The 16151-nt window shown below is 53.4% G+C and overlaps 5 protein-coding genes across 5 annotated transcripts; 4 read left to right on the top strand and 1 right to left on the bottom strand.

Moving 5' to 3' along the window:
- The first annotated feature begins 813 nt into the window (after window positions 1–813).
- On the top strand, window positions 814–1996 carry BO72DRAFT_444618 (uncharacterized protein). Its single transcript, XM_040943859.1, has one exon. It carries the CDS (start codon window positions 1160–1162, stop codon window positions 1658–1660), a length of 501 nt encoding a protein of 166 aa, XP_040805080.1. The 5' UTR covers window positions 814–1159; the 3' UTR covers window positions 1661–1996.
- A 729-nt stretch (window positions 1997–2725) lies between these two features.
- On the top strand, window positions 2726–3868 carry BO72DRAFT_237847 (DUF2470 domain-containing protein). Its single transcript, XM_040939905.1, has one exon. The coding sequence runs from the start codon at window positions 2914–2916 to the stop codon at window positions 3673–3675; it is 762 nt and encodes a 253-aa protein (XP_040805079.1). The 5' UTR covers window positions 2726–2913; the 3' UTR covers window positions 3676–3868.
- Window positions 3869–4794: 926 nt separating this feature from the next.
- BO72DRAFT_455530 (40S ribosomal protein eS8) lies at window positions 4795–5479 on the top strand (the record flags this gene model as incomplete). Its single annotated transcript, XM_040946237.1, has 2 exons — window positions 4795–4868; window positions 4951–5479. 2 exons carry the CDS (start codon window positions 4795–4797, stop codon window positions 5477–5479), a joined length of 603 nt encoding a protein of 200 aa, XP_040805078.1.
- Window positions 5480–5859: 380 nt separating this feature from the next.
- Window positions 5860–7856, top strand: BO72DRAFT_444611 (uncharacterized protein). Its single transcript, XM_040943858.1, has one exon. The coding sequence runs from the start codon at window positions 6212–6214 to the stop codon at window positions 7568–7570; it is 1359 nt and encodes a 452-aa protein (XP_040805077.1). The 5' UTR covers window positions 5860–6211; the 3' UTR covers window positions 7571–7856.
- Window positions 7857–8216: 360 nt separating this feature from the next.
- On the bottom strand, window positions 8217–14585 carry BO72DRAFT_369830 (guanine nucleotide exchange factor DCK1; the record flags this gene model as incomplete). Its single annotated transcript, XM_040940934.1, has 1 exon — window positions 8217–14585. One exon carries the CDS (start codon window positions 14583–14585, stop codon window positions 8217–8219), a length of 6369 nt encoding a protein of 2122 aa, XP_040805076.1.
- Window positions 14586–16151: the final 1566 nt, after the last annotated feature.

The following is a 16151-nucleotide window of genomic DNA, read 5'->3' as shown; positions in this document are numbered from 1 at the left end:
CTCCACCAACTTATGCCCTTTCCAGTCACTGTGGATGACGCCCGCGGCCAACAGACGTCACTCTCCAACGGCTTGAGAAGTCATGGATTACATGGACAATACCCTCATTGTTACCACGAGTACAATCAGTATACCTCTGGAGCTCAGTACGTGGGATTCACTTCATGAATTGCTGCTCTTCACAGCACATAAGGGTTGATAGAAGTCAAAATAAAAAGTATAGGAATGTGTCAAGATCGGATACGCAGTGCCGATTTGCCTCTTTTTTTCTGACCTCTTGGAATGACCCGCAGTGCACTTTCCATGGCTCTTCTCTCGGCCGTACCTCTGCCATTTCCAGGTACCGAGTACACCTGGCTTGCTATTCTGGTTACCCGATGGTCACACCGTGGACTATGCTCCGGTACGTAACTTGACTACTGTACTCTATGAAAATGTAACTTGCTACTCAGTATGCCCGAACAGTGCAATCTACGTACTCCTCACTCCAAATTCCCCCCATCCCCCCATGATGACGATGAATTCATTCGGTGGTCATTGTAACCCCACCACCACAACTACCACCACCACCCCTTGCGTCCTCAAACGAGGGTCCAGACAACGTGGCCCGGCCGATCAGGAATCGCCTGACCTGAGCGCTGGAGCGATGCTGCAACGACGATGATGTCGTTGATGTCCGTGGTGCGGAGGCGCTTCTTTGGCTCTCCTTCCCTGTCCCTCCGACGTCATATCGCTTGACTTCTCCAGTCGCGCATGCGAAATCATCGCAGTCTTTCCCTGCCCATTACGCCTGCTTTTCCAGACCTGTCCTTCCTCACAGACCATTTGCTCGTACCACTCACCCTACTCGTCTCTGTCGTTCTTCGACCCTCTGCCCTCTGACGATTCGCCTTCTACTTGTCAGTCCCGTCCCATCGGTGTTGGGCCATCTCGTATGTAAACCCACCATTGTCGCTCCGGCTCGCTCTATTCCTCTTCTTTCCCTTCCTCTCGTTTTGCTTGATTACATACTCATACTCGTCGTTGACCTGACGCGCCTAGGCACTAGCCACGATTGATCCCTCGGAAGATACACAGATATACAAGTAGTATAAACCGCAATCTGATTACGTTTTAATTGCCTCTTCCCTGCACCAACAAGCAGCAACGAACATACACCATGGCCACCGCACAAGCCGAGAAACCCAAGACTCAACAGCCTCCCACTTACACTAACGACCCTGACGACTCGGAGACTGATTACGATTCGGATGACTACATCTCTGAGGAAGAGGAAGATCAAGCACCGCAACAACAGAAGCAGACGGCCCAGCGTCGCCGGCGACCTCAAGCCCAGGGTCAGACTTACGACGATGACGATGACGATGCAGAGTACTCTGATGACTATGCCTCGGACGAGTACGACGATGACGACGATTACGACGATGAATATGACGATGACGAGCAAGAAGCTGTGCAAGCGATGGAGCGCTGGCAGCCTACTACGATAAGCAGCAGTGACAACAAGAACCTCTCCAACGGCGCAATGGATCCGGCACCCTCGAACGACCAGAAGGGCGCAGATGAGGAGGGTATGCGCCTGAAGTTGGAACTGAACTTGGAGATCGAGGTTGAGCTGAAGGCTCGCATCCACGGTGATTTGACATTGGCTCTGCTGTAAGTGACCCCCACTCCTGCACTATACCCCCATACTCCCTCCTTTCTCTCGTGCTTGTCTGCTTTTCTTCTGGTTCGCCTCGAAGAGAACCTTCGAGGTATCTTTCCTATGAGAGAGTCTTCGGGGGTTTTCCGACCCGGCAACACTGAAAAACAACAACAACCCCACAAAAACTCCCGTTGGACTCCGCTTAAGCAACTGAAATAGAACCTGACGGATTGACGATTTTTCTTTGATGAACGCAGCGCATGATCCGACATGCTCTCCACCGATTCGATTCTGTTGTGCTTCGAGAGCGACTGTGCCATCCGAATTTCTTCTCGAGAGTTTCCTCGCCATCGCAAAACATCCCGTTTCCGCCGCCTGTGCTTGTCGCGTTACGACGATTATGAAAGGATCTTTACCTGACCGGTTGATTACTGTCGCTTTATTCTATGTGTTGTCAGCTGTTCTCATAGAGCTTTGGCTAGTGTTTATTGTGCATAATTATACTCCCATCGTTGGTCATTTCGCCTTATAGCGGTAAATGTAATAATCTATTTCAAGTCAATACATCCGGTCCTTGGCACGGTGTACTATCGATCCTCCTTCGTGATTCATGCATAGGGGGGCCGCTGCTTATGTCTATCTTTTATGACAAGGATGCGTGCGTGAACTATGCTGACATCAAGTCGGATAGATTTAGCGGGCTTGCCGTTGGCTGACCAATGGTCTGTGACCCTGTCACATAGTATCCCAGGGTTGTCTTCAAAACCAAGTTGTACTGCTAGAGGGAGTTCCCAGGTGGTGCGGGCTTCTCCGACTATACAACGGCTTGGCGTATTTCGAGCCAACAACACTGGCGACCATCCAAGACTGAGAAGAAGACAGATCTGCCGTCCAACTGTTGTGAGCAAAAGAGCACCAAGAAGACAGCATGATCCATGGTCGAATGCAAGAACCCATGAATGGGGTTGCACGGGGGAAAACACATGCGAAGCATGGGGTGACTTTTAGCCCGAGGTCTCCGGCGGCCCCTGTGGATTCTTGGCATCGCAAAAGGGAGTCCGTCTCATCCATCACTCCGGTTATGTCCAACAGTGTCCTACCACATCCACCACCACTACATTATAATATTCGCCTGACTCGCCGGTCCTTGAGTAGTATATAGCCACAACTCACAGACCGCTACTTGTGACATCTCCCATCGAGTGACTCAACCTATAATTCGAATCGAAACCAGAGGAGCGAGGCAGAAACGACGGGCAAAACAAAAAATGTCTCCTCCACCCCAATCATCAACCCCCTCGTCTGCCTCATCCTCTTCTTCCGCTAGTAAAACCAACAACAACAACAACAACAACAACGGAATCTCCTTCACCATCACCCACATGAACGCCAACCACCAAGACTCCCTCGCCTACTACCTCCGCGTGTACAATGGCGTCTCCGCCGCCGAGGCCTCGACCGCGACCCTCGAAACCATCACGCTCTCCGATCTCGTCCTCCGCACCAACCACCACCACAACCACAACACCGGCACCCGCTACACCGTGGCGCTGGACCCGCCGCTGCAGTCCTTCAGCGAGACCCGCGCCCGCCTCGTCGCCATGCACAAGGAATGTCTGGAGCGGCTCGACCTCTCCGACATCAAGATCACCGCCTACCGTGTGCCGTCCCGGCCCGGCGACATCCTTGCCTTCCTGATCTGTCTCTCGGGCATCCTGGCGTTCAGCCGGCGGGAGAACCTGCTGCCGGGCGGGTGGGTGTACGAGGGCTTGCGGCTGGAGACCGGGTGGTGGTGGCCCCAGGGGTTCGCGGGGTTCTGCGCCAGGATGCAGCCGGCGGTGTTGGCGTTCACGCTGGTCGTGCATGCGTTCGAGGCATCCGTGCTGGCGTACACGCGGCTACGGAGGCATGGGGTCGCGCTGGGGTCCCGCGTGTGGTGGGCGTGGGTGCTGTCGACGCTGATCGAGGGGTTTCAGGGGTTCAAGCGGTTTGATCGGTTGGTGCGCGAGGAGGAGGCGAAGAAGAAGTAACGTTAGTAGTGGTGGTAGGACTTTTTTACGGATATTGTAGTGGTGGATGTGGAGAATATTGAGCGCGGTGGTTGAAAGGTTCATTCGTTGAGGTCTAGGGTAGATAGGCTATGCTATGCATTGAGGTACTGAAGTGCTCTAGTAGTAGTAGTCCACACTATGGTGCTTTGTCCGGCTGTGCTCCTTAACCTCCAGGCTCTTTAATGCTCGGTCCAGTCTTCTAGTGGTGCAGTGCCAGCTCTACTGGGAAGCCCGTTTCAGGCTTAGCGCCAAACTACCGAGATAGGGCTAGTGGCTATTGTCCTTGGCGGCCGATTAGATAAGAGGGGCGGACAGACAGTGCGTCCGAAAACCGCCTGGCGAGAGGCGGGATGACTCAGCGCATCACCTGACGGAACTAGCCCCATGCAGACTAGCCCGGGGTAGGGCAAGTGTCCCCCCCCAACAAGCGAGCCACAGTGCGAAATTCACGAGACAGTCGACGACCAGCATCAACAACTCCTACGACCAACCCCATCGACCCTTGCCCGCTGCGTTCCTGGTGAAGGGCTGCAGGATTAGAGGTGAGTTTATTGCAACAGTCTCCGTGATCATTTGCGATCCCTTTCGTCAAGCTCTGGATGTTTTTTTTTTTCTGTTTCTCCGGTCTCGTTCGACAAGTCGGTTGGTGCGCGTGCAAGTCTCGGTCTCGAATCTCGAATTGAAGCCGTTATCAAAAGAACGGGGCGCAAGAATACGACGACAGGGTAGTTGGGGTGAAATATCGACACGATTTGCAAGGAAGCCGGTACAAGAAGAGATTTTTATCATATCGATAAGTCTCCTTGTGATCGGTTGCTCGGTCTATCTACGTTCGGTTGGATCGCACAATTGCAACATCAGTCCTTTTTTTATCTTTCCTGCTTTCGACTCAACTCAACAATGTGACGACACACTCGACGATCAATTGATTACTTGCTTGCTTGCTCTAATCCACCCAACCGACGGCATCAAATACGAGACTTTTGAGGAAAGAAGGAAGAATCTCTTGTGGCTCACACAGAAGGGGATCGCATCAGGCTCTGTACGAAACAAGGTCACTAATTCTCTCTCTTGGTTCAGTCCCCACGAACAGCAAATATGGGTATCTCTCGTGATTCGCGCCACAAGCGCTCGGCCACCGGTGCCAAGCGGGCCACTTACCGCAAGAAGAGGTATGCAACACCTGTCGCATGTACACGCACTGCTCCCAGTTGCGAAGCAATCGAACGTGTACTGACATTGGTCGACTTCAAGAGCCTTCGAGAAGGGTCGCCAGGCCGCCAACACCCGTATCGGTGCTAAGAGAATCCACCTGGTCCGCACCCGTGGTGGTAACCAGAAGTTCCGTGCCCTCCGTCTCGACTCCGGCAACTTCTCCTGGGGTTCCGAGGGTGTCTCCCGCAAGACCCGTGTCATCGTTGTGGCCTACCACCCCTCCAACAACGAGCTGGTCCGCACCAACACCCTGACCAAGTCCGCCGTTGTCCAGATTGATGCCGCCCCCTTCCGTCAATGGTACGAGGCCCACTACGGCCAGCCCCTTGGCCGCAGACGCCAGCAGAAGACCGAGGTCACCGAGGAGAAGAAGAGCAACAGCGTCCAGAAGAAGCAGGCTGCTCGCTTCGCCGACCACGGCAAGGTCGAGGGCGCCGTTGAGAAGCAGTTCGAGTCCGGCCGCCTCTACGCCGTTGTCTCCTCCCGCCCCGGCCAGAGCGGCCGTGTGGACGGCTACATCCTGGAGGGTGAGGAGTTGGCTTTCTACCAGCGTGCTATCCGCAAGTAAGCGTCGTGTTTACTTCATATAAAATTTTTCCAATTTCATAAAATTTTACAAAAAATGGATATCTCGCGCGCTGTGCTGGTGTGGTTGTGGTCTCTGGGAGGGAATGAATTATTATTCTTCGGAGTTAGCAAAGTAATGAACTGGTAGCTCTGAGCAATGGATGAATTATGCAAAGTTCAGATTTGATGATACTGGGTTTTTTTCAGTAGGTAGTAGACAGACAGACAGACAGACAGACAGTACTGGTATGACTAGAGTGAATGTATGAGTAGTGAATTTGTATGTTACCTTGTTGGACTTGGCCTTGGTGGTAGTGAATGAATGCCTGTGGGTTGATCGTCTGATGACGAAAGAGAGACTTCACCCGCGCGGACCTTCCTTTCTCTCCCCTCATCTTATGCTCCGTTCGTCGCTGTTATACCCCATTGACCACCCCATCGATGATATAATTTCTCTCTCCCCTCTGTTCCCGGTGTTTTATTCCGCTCTCTTCCCCAGCCAGTCCCCAGAACAACAATCTTGGTTCAACCAACCCACTTTCCTTCCACCAGTCACCTAACTAATCACACCATCCCTCCAACATCCCACTACATCCTCCTACATACATACAGCCCAAATCCCACCACCAAACACCAACCTCTAATCAACTGACCTGTTACCTCCCACCGACACCACCCATAAGACACCCCAAGCGAAACCCCATCCCAAAGCACCGGACAAACACACCCCAAAATGAACCGCAAACAACCCACCCAAAAGACCACCCTCCTCCTCTTAAGCGACACCCACACCCTCACCCCGCAACCCCCAACATCCTCACCAGCCTCGTCCCCCTCCTCCCGAGACCAAGACTCCTCCCCGCCACCCCCGGCCTTCCTCGACCCCTTACCGGCCGCCGACATCCTCATCCACGCCGGCGACCTGACCAAAGTCTCGCGGCGCCACGAACACCTCACCACTCTGTCGTACCTGAAATCCCACCCGGCGCGCCTGAAGCTCATCATCCCGGGCAACCACGACATCACCTTCGACGCGCCCTACTACGAAACGCTGGGCCACCACCGCCACCGCAACCGGACGGACCACACGGCGCCGTCGGCGACGGCGTCCGCGGCGAACATCAGCTCGGGGAAGGCGGAGCCCGGCCAGCTGGAGGATCCCGAGGAGATTCGCCGGTTGTACACCGGTCCGGAGGCGTGGGATGCAGGGATCCGGTTGTTGGGGGAGGGGGTGCATGAGTTCGAGTTACCAGGACCACAAAAGAGACGGCTGAGGGTGTATGCGTCGAGTTGGACGCCCGAGTTCTGTCAGTGGGCGTTTGGGTATGAGCGCGGCGTGGATCGGTTTAATCCGCCTGCTGCTTCTTCGTCTGGGACCGTCGAGGGGAAGACGAAGGAGGAGGAGGATGGTCAGGGGGATGGGGTGGAAGATGAACAGAACCCGGCCATTGGAACGCGGACGGAGGAGCACCACCACCACCACCACCATCACCACACAAACGGCCATGCTCACCACCACAACCACAACCACAACCACAACCACCACCAAGACCCCCAACCCAACGAAACCACCGGCGAAACGCGCGAGCGCACCCGCACGCACGGCAGCACCGGCTCGCGTGGCGAGGGCGCGCGCGGCGCCATTGCCGCCAACTCCGGCCGCGGCGGGTTCGTCGCCCCCGCGCCGATCCCCGATTCTCCCGAGGGCATCGACATCGTGATCACCCACGGCCCGCCCTACGGGATCCTGGACCAGGTCGTGCCCAACCATGTCAGCGTCGGGTGCGAGCACCTGTACCGCGCGGTGAAGCGGGCCCGCCCCCGGCTGCACGTCTTCGGCCACATCCACGAGGGGTACGGGGCCATGCGCCGCGAGTGGAGCACGGGCAACGACTCGATCATCCAGTGCGACCAGCCGCGCACGCGCGAGGAGCACTGCGCCCGCGTCGACGTCAGCAAGACCAGCATGATGCCCTTGAACCCGGGCCAGGAGACCCTGTTCGTCAACGCCAGCGTCGTCAACGTGCAGTATCATCCCATCAATGCGCCGTGGTTGGTGGAGATGGAGTTGCCGGTTGTCGAAGGGGAATGAGGGTGATCCAACCCCAAGCTCAGGATGAAAGGGGTGGAGATTATTTCAATTGGAGGGGAGAGACAGAAAGAGAGGAGGAGAGAAATGACCTTAATGTCTGTTGGCTGTCTTTGCTACTTGCTTTGCTGTTTGTTTGTGGCCTGCTTCTGTTTCTATTGTTATATATCCACCTTGCTTCCCCATTCAATATTATCAAGAGAATGTACAATTGTGTACTGGTAATGGACTTCGGCAACAATCTTGTATACAACACCGAACTACCTAATAATACACCTATCGGAACTCACTCCGTTTCACCTTCTCCAGGGTATAGTTTTGAATGCAAGGTCCGGACAGATAGTCGAAATATCTTACAAAAGAATATTCTAATCACAAATGAGATCCAATAGAAGGGAAGGAAGGAGGGAAAGAGAAATAAGGCATCTCGGTAATAAAAAAGATGTATCGTGCCTGGATCGGTGGACGAAAGGGTCGAGAATGAGAAGTGAAGTGAAGTCAAGTAAGATCAAAGCATCGCTGCAATGCAAGACAAGGTCGAATCAACGCTGGTCGAATCGGTCAAAAAAATGCACAGTTAAAAAGGTTAATGTCCAGACATTAAGAAGAAAAGAAGGTCAGGGAGAGAATTCGGAAGAAAAAAATAAAGTCACTCCTCCCGCAGAGGAGTTTCCGTTTTGAAGTCATGACGGCTGCTCTTTCGAGTGACGCCCTTGAGCAGACTGAATCGCTTCATCATCGAATCGCGCTTTCCATGTCCATGACCATGGCCATTGCTGTGCCCGTTGCTATGTCCTGTCGGGCTAGTGATCTCCGGGCTGCGCACAGACGCCATGCTGCTCCGCGTCACGGGCCGTGGGTAGTCACTGATTGAAGGAATAGTCGACCATCCCCCAGTCTTCGGACCGCTCACCGAGGGACGCCCTTCAACAGTTCCGTTGGTACGAGAAGTCGTGCGGCTGACAGAGTCTTGTGAGATGGCAACAGTGTCCCGAGAAGCACTTCTTGACCGTTGTTGCTTCTGGCTCTGGGTCTCTTCGGGAGCATTGCTGCTGATGGACAAGGATGAGCCGTGCTTGTGCAGTACTTCGCCAAAGAGGCTCCGTCGCTTGGTCTGAGTATCGCGTGATTGGGTCGTAGTGCGACTGTGAATCGTGGCCGCATCATCATGCTCTACGGATTCTCCCTGACCTTGCTCCGCTGCCTGGGTTCCGTTGACGCCTGGCTGCTTCTTCGGCTCCTCCTGCACGGTAGTCACCGAATTGCTTGCCGCATGGTTGGACCGCTTGAAAGGGTTCATGACACTAATCCGATGGCTAACTGATTGCTTCGCCGAGTGCTTACGACCATGCGTTTTGCGCGAGGTGCGAATCAACTCCTGCTCCGGACTCAAGGCTCGCGAGCTAGACGCCCTCTGACGCCCTTCCACCGATTTGGGAGACTTGCGTGGGGACCTTGGAGGAGTTTCGGGCTCGACTGGACGGAGTGAGGCGATTTCCGGCGCAAATGCCTCCTCGAACCGACGCATCAATTCCGCTTGCGTGGCTTGGTGGGCCGGGCGGTGATAAAGCGCAAGAGCATGCTTGATCGCCAAAGCATGGTCGATGAGAGCTACTGCCAGTGCGTTCTTCATCGGATCCGCGGGCTTGGGCGTCACTAGTCCACCCTCGTCCTCGTCTGGCACATCCGACAAGAATTGCCGGTAAGACGCAACGCAGTTTGGAGTGGATGCATTGAGATCTAGTAATTGCTGCACTGCCTCCGTAAGATTGTTCAGGCTAGTGTCCTCACCAGATGCAGCCCGCCGCTGTAGCAACGTCAGCTCCTGAGTCTTACGCCAAGTCCGTTCCAGGGCGCTCTGCAGCGGCGACAGCGAGACTTCCTTCACCTCCACCACTTCGCTGCGACGCAAAATGTTGGGGAAGGGTTCTGCGGTGGTGTAAATGATCTTCTCCACCCACTGTTGCGTGACATCCGTGTCGCGCACATGTCTCCTGAGCGTTGTTGTGAACTGGGAAGGCTCAGAAACCAGCAAATGATCTCTGACTGACTGCGGAACCTTGGACCGCTGGTAGACTGGGTGATCCACATCCCGGTAGATGCTGACAGAGCTGATTTGCAGGAATTGACCCTCGTAGTCTTGAATCTCACCTGACGACATAATCTGCGCTGCCGGATGCTCCTTCTGCATACGGTCCACAAAGGAAGCCATTCGTTCGTTCGGAGCACCTTCAATGATGAATTCCTTGTCACGCAGAGTAGGTGGGAAGCCAAGTCCTTTGTACAACACACGGAAATATCGCGGGATCTGCTTGTCTTGCTTCGCGATGTGGTCGTATATTTTGGCCATGGAACTCTGGGCCCTCGAAAGCTTGGCAAAATCCATAGTCGTGTCTTCGTACTGCTGCGTGAGCTCCTTATAACACACCAGCGCGTGCGACCAAGCTTTGGCGTCCTCGAAGTACTGAATAATCGAGAAATACAGCGACTCCTTTCTTTCGAATGACGTTTGCTCAGGGAAAGCAGGATTGAGCAGCTCCGGCAGTGTCCGTCTCGGATCCCAGTCATATAAGTCAGCATGGAATTGAAGCGCCAGGCCAGCTTCAGTGAGGTTGCCTGCGGCAGCTTGAACTTGAGCCAGTTCGTGCACGTAGCGTATGAAGATATCCTCTCGGCCCATGTCTTTCATATACTTCATTAATCGAAGAGTATGCAGACTCTCAGCCATAGATCCACCTTGTGACGCCACAAAGAGATCCAGAAGCTCATCCACCGTAGCAATCAAAGCCCCGACTGCTTCGGAGAGATCCTCATCGAACACAGAGTAGCCCTCAAAATGATCCATCAATTCTTGGATGAACAACTTTTGCACCACGCTTCCGCTCATATTCTTCCGCTTGAATAGGTTATCCAGGCTGGAAATAATTTCCGTCTCGATGATAGACAAATCCTGGTTAAGTCCCCACTCGCTCAGAATCATCGTCCGCAAGATCTCGACAGCAACATGTCGCAATCCTTCATGGACACTGAGACAAAGTTCGATAATTGGTGCCACCAGTCCGGGAACATATTGCACTTGGTAGCCCCCGAGCTTACTCAATCCGTAGCGCTCACTCTCCTCGTCGGTAGTCTCCCATCCAATGGCTTCCCAGCTGGAATGTAGTAGATCCGCGCCTTGTTCTCGAACATCGCCGGCAATTTTCCAGATGGCACGTCGCTTCTGCTCTGGATAAGTCTCAAGGGCAAGCGCCTCGCTCGAAACCACCTTGAGCAAAGTCATGAAGAAACTCTCCCAGAGTCTTGTGTCGAAAGTCTCAGCCTCTTCCGGGGCTGGAAGAAACTTCTTGATAAGGATTCCTGCAAGAAATTCGAGACTCTTGACTGTCGCGCGGTGATTGTAAACATGCACACTTAGCCAGCTTTCAGGATAAGCTTCACAGTTCAGTATCGAGGTATGAACCTCGAACGCCTGGGAGAGGAAAGCAGACAGCTCTAAGCCCCTCAAGCGGGGCCGTTTGGGGTTGGGCACCGCTGCCGTAGCGGCCATGATCGCAGAAAGTTCAACCAAAGCCTCATCAAACCGCTGCGAGTGTTTCGAGGACTTGACTTGGAACGGGAACGTTTTGCTGAAGAGTAAGGAGAGGTAGCTGGTTTCTTCCACCCCATCGGGTATAATAGAATAGTAGGATGAAACGATATTTGGCATGAACTCATAAATGAGAGAATCGGGCTGCTTTAACAACTCCGCGACCACCGCGCAGCACAAGCGCACTTGGTCGCGATACAGGTCAGATACAGCCCCTGTCGCACCCCAGTACGGAGCCAGCCAGCTGATGCAGCTGGAGATCAGGCTCCGTCTCTCTGAGCCGGAGCTGAAAATCTCGAGGCGGGTGTAATGCTGAATGAGAACCAGCTTGTACAGGATCAGCATGCCTTTGACGTCTTTACAGGCATCCATGAAACTGAGCGCAATCATGATCGTCTCATCTCGCCCGAGAACTTTTGACAGTTCAGGCAACCAGGTGTGAAAATGCTGGACCACGAGCGTTTTGCTGCCCACCGTCGCAGGCGACGTGTCCTTCATAAGAGCTTCAAGTGATTTGAAGATGGTATGCAAGTCGCGATTGAAGGTTGACTGCACTCGGGTAATTCCAATGCCTTCTTCCTTGGCCTTCTGCTGTTGTCGGGCTTTGATGATAAACTTCAGAACATGTCGGCCCACCTTGAACGTGGCGCGCAAATTGCGCGACTGTTGTGGGTCAGAGTTGGCCAGAAGAAGGCGCGTATAGCTTCTAACCAGACACGGCGTGGCAAAAGGAAAGTTGAATTGGTTTTCAGCATAGTGGTCAACGAGCGGACCAAGGTTGAACCGTCGGTCGTGCACGATGCCCAAAACCGTCACCAAGTTGTTGAAAATCAAGTCCTCGTACTCTTCATTTCCAGAATTCTCAACCAATATCCCGAATAAAGAATCCAAGACACTGCTGAGTTGCTTCACGATTTCGATCTCTGGTACGAATAGTACCCGCTTCAGGGTGTCCAAAACTTCATTGACGGGTCGCTCTTTCCAGTTTAGAAGGCTGAGTATCACTTGGTCCTGAGAGTATTCGGTGCTGCACAAGTGCGTGTCCAGGCGCAGTGTAGCCAAGGGTCCTGTGATAGCTTCGTCCTTTGCTGACTCATTCTTACCGAGTGAGCTCCACGGGAGAGACAAATAAGCGCCCTTCCCATTTTCGATACTCGAGGTACACTTGTCGTAGGCATGCAGCAGAAGTGAATGAGGGCCATCTCGCATGAAGGCCTTGTTGTCCCACAAAGGCATCCAGGCCAGAGCAAAGGGGAATTCCGGGGCATCTGCGATACTCATTATCAGATGCGATCCTGGGATCTGGTCCGTCGGGATGTTGAGCCGAATTGTCTGATTCCACGGTGCGCCTCGTTCAGCTACCGTGGTCCGCCATGCGGTCTGTGAAGGCTGGTTAGATGCAGGGAAAACGCAGCGGTCAACGCGTGCTCCTGATGAGGTCCGGACCTCAAGAGTCAGTTGCAGGTTACGAAGGCCAGTCAGCGTCGGTACAGGGACTTGACCTGACTGGGGATGGGAGAGGAGGGCATCTTCAGGGAAAGTGGCGTGAGAAATAGTGACGTAAATATCAGATCTGGGTTTGGTCGGGGCTTGAGAAAAGCCAATGCGTCTGGTTTGGATGACGTTCAGCATGGTTGTGGGATTCTTTCGGACCAAAGCATCTGCGTCGGGATTGGTGTGCGGAGAAAGATGAAGATGGAGCCGAGCAGCTGGCTGGGATCGAACATATTTGCCTGTCGAACTTGGGATTAAGGTGCGAACCACGCTGTCGAAATTGTCGGCGCGTCCTTCCCTCTCATCGCTATCGTCAGACGGTGACCAAATATTGATCACTTCCTCTGCATCTTTTTCTGAGCGTAAAATTTGAGAGACTTCCAAGAAGCCGATCCCTAATGTCCGAATATGAGTTGACTCTTTTGTAGGTTGGCTACCACTGGCCCGTTCCTTAATGCTTGAGACACTCTCCGAAGACCGAGGGGGTCCCTTGCTAGCTTCTTTTAGCACTTCAGTGCTTGTCGCGCCGCGCTTGGATGTCCACATCATACTGCGACGAGATTTCAAACTGTTCTTCGCCGCGTGGTTGGCTACAGTGGGGGTTCTGCTGATCGTGGAGCCGTCGCGCGAGAGTGAAGACCTTGATTGAGCTGCGGCGCTGGCCACGGAGGCGGTTTCCGATGCTCGAACGGCCACGATCAGATACAGCTTTGGACCGCTTGAAGTGTCATCGCCGAAATCCGTGTTGCTCATGTCGGTAAAAAGAGTCTTTAGTTTGTTACTGTGACCCATATTTGCGAATTTGTCGGGGGAAGGAATGTCCAGGAGGTAGGTCTCTGACAGCGGAGTCAGAGCACCAGTCTCCGACTGTGAACACAAATAGAGTGCCAGTGTCACGGGCCCTGGCGCATGACCAGACACAGCGTTCACTTCCAACAGCAAATGATGCAGAGAAGCCGCGTCAGCTTGCTGCGTGGGAGTACTTTCGAGCATACTCATTTCGGATTGTAACTTGGTCAATTGCACCGCAGAATCGTCACCTGTGAGCAGACGACCCATTTGCAGGGGATCTCTGACAATGACTTCTCCCCCCAACGTTTTATTACCCTGTACCAGCTTCCACACTACCTCTTGTCGCAGATAAACCTTCTCCTTGGCTGTGAGCACATTGTATTGAAGTTGTCGCCTTGCGAGGTCGAGTTCTTTTACGATTTTCGACAATTCCTCCACGGTGTCGTACTGGCGCGACAGTAGCAATTGGTGCAAATTGGTCGAATGCCATTCGCGCAAGCAGGATGCAATCTCATCGACGAGCGGTTCTGAAAGCGATGTGGGCGTTTCATCACCAATTTTGAGCATTGGCACTGGCGCGGCCGGTTTGGGTGCGTTAGGGTCTCGCGGAGCCACAATGACAGGTGTCGAAGGTACCGACACTACTCCGAAAGTATGGCTCACAAGTGAGTGTGGACTCGACTGGTCATCGTCGTCGATTTTGTGGATGAAGATCTGCGACGGCTTCCCTTTCTTCGCAATCACCACATCGGAGACTTCCCCGAGCGGGCCCTCATCGTCGTGGTAGGAAGTGATGCTGTCTCGCACATCTCCGTCCGTACCAGGCGTCAGGACTAAGCTCGACCGGTCTCCATTGGTTATAGTCCTCTCCCCGTCGCCCAAGACCTCGCGGATCTCGACACAATTCCGCGGAAAGATGCCTGAAAAGACCCTCGCCTCCAGTGTTTGTCCCTTGGTGCTGGTCAGTCCTGCCAGCAGCGACGGCGGAGCGACCAAATACCCGCGACACCATTCCCCATCAGCGCCTCCTTGCTCAATTATGTATAATTCATCGCCAAGCTCGAGGGGTAAGTCTGCCGGGGTGGAAGGCTGGAAGGGATAGATGGCCACAGCAAAAGCAATGCGAGGCAGAGGCCGCCAGGGCATAACTGCGATGCGAGGCGGCAATTGCGAAAACACCCCGCCGCGGTGGTTTTCAAAGGGAGGGGGATCGTCTCAGGAATGAGGAGCGCAGCACGAAAGCGGGGTCGCGAGGGGTAGAAGGGAATCTGTGGCCTGATCGATAGAGATAAGGGGGCGGGCGCTACATGCAGCCGTCTGCAACAAGTGGAAAGGGGAGGAATGCGGGCAATTCGTCAGGCGTGTGCGAGCGCGATTCGATTGCGACCCGGAGGTGTGCTGTCTCTCTTAAGGTTATTTTGGTTTAGGGGTGTGGTTCTGTAGTCACTAGATACGTCGCGGAAATTGTGCGGTTAGTGAGTGAATTTCTCATAAGCGAAACGCAAGCGTAGGATGTTTCAATGCGAGTCGAAGGAGTCAGTAGGGTCATGATAAGCGGAAGTGTAAAGAGCTGTGTGTCCATCAAGGAGCGGGAATCGCGCAGGGTCTCCGGGACCGTGACCACTACCCTGTTAATTGCACAAAGTATAACGTAGAAGGAATAGTTATGAGGTCGGTGGTTGAAGCATCCCTCACACAGGACGAGTCTGCCCCATCGACTTGACTAATTCGAGGTTGCTTTCTGCCTTGGGGAGCTTGAATGAATTCGTAGGTGCGGCGGACGCGCGCCCTCTTTTTCCCCTAAGCAGTTGGAATGGGAGTGGAGCCCAATTGTTCACTTGGCAGGAACTGTGGAGAAACCTCACACAACTGAAACGTAGGCAGGGGGAGCGGGAGAAGCTTACCAAGTTGGAGAGATCGAGAAGGGAAGAACAAAGGATTATAAGCAAGAAGAGAAGGAAAGAAATTGAGAGATGGGGGAGAAGATAGTTGAAGCCCGAAAAGGATGGGGAAATGATTGATTGGGAAGATGGGGAGAGGGGGGGTGGAGGAGGAGGAGTGGATGGAGAAGAAGAGGGATAGTCGAGAAGTAACTGAAAGGGTACGGACGGAGCACGGAGAAGGTAGTTAACTTACTGGTTAGTTACAAGTAGTATAGTGTATCGTAGTGTAGTGTAGTGTAGTGTAAGTTAGTTAGTCGAGACAACAATAATCAATCGGGAAAGAGTGAGGGAAGACTCGAGCCACAGAGGAGGAAGCCTGAGGCTAACCAGTCTATAGAAGAGGCTAGACTTGGCCGGGCCACTTTTTATCTCATTTTAACATTGATCAATGACTCGTACTCAGTATTTCCTTAAGGAAATGCAATTACCTGCGAGATTAACTTTGATTACCTATTATTCTATTGCTGCTATATGCAGTATCTCGCTATTGACGTGCCTCCTGTCAACAATTCGGCGTCAAACAACTCTTTCTACCTATAACTTGTCTGCTTCCAGCTGAGCCTTGGTTCCCTTGCCCATTGCCCGCCCAATTCACGGGATCTGAGACTAATTATTATCGCCCATCCATGGATCCATCGGGATCGAGCCGATCGATCGACTCTCACTCACCGGTTGGTGGCTTTTCTTGCCAGTACTGCACTGCAACAAACAGCACGTTACTGTTCCGTTCCAGCTCTTTGCTTTTTCTGGCAGGTCAAATACATCCATC

The sequence above is a fragment of the Aspergillus fijiensis genome (assembly GCF_003184825.1).
Source record: "Aspergillus fijiensis CBS 313.89 unplaced genomic scaffold BO72scaffold_6, whole genome shotgun sequence".
Classification (NCBI taxonomy): domain Eukaryota; kingdom Fungi; phylum Ascomycota; class Eurotiomycetes; order Eurotiales; family Aspergillaceae; genus Aspergillus; species Aspergillus fijiensis.
Note: the sequence above shows the minus strand (reverse complement) of the source record. Positions and strands in the feature narration are given on the sequence as shown.

Bases quoted from the DNA above. Each gene is read 5' to 3' on its own strand.
- BO72DRAFT_237847 (XM_040939905.1), top strand. From the start codon at position 2,914: ATGTCTCCTCCACCCCAATCATCAACCCCCTCGTCTGCCTCATCCTCT.
- BO72DRAFT_444611 (XM_040943858.1), top strand. From the start codon at position 6,212: ATGAACCGCAAACAACCCACCCAAAAGACCACCCTCCTCCTCTTAAGC.
- BO72DRAFT_444618 (XM_040943859.1), top strand. From the start codon at position 1,160: ATGGCCACCGCACAAGCCGAGAAACCCAAGACTCAACAGCCTCCCACT.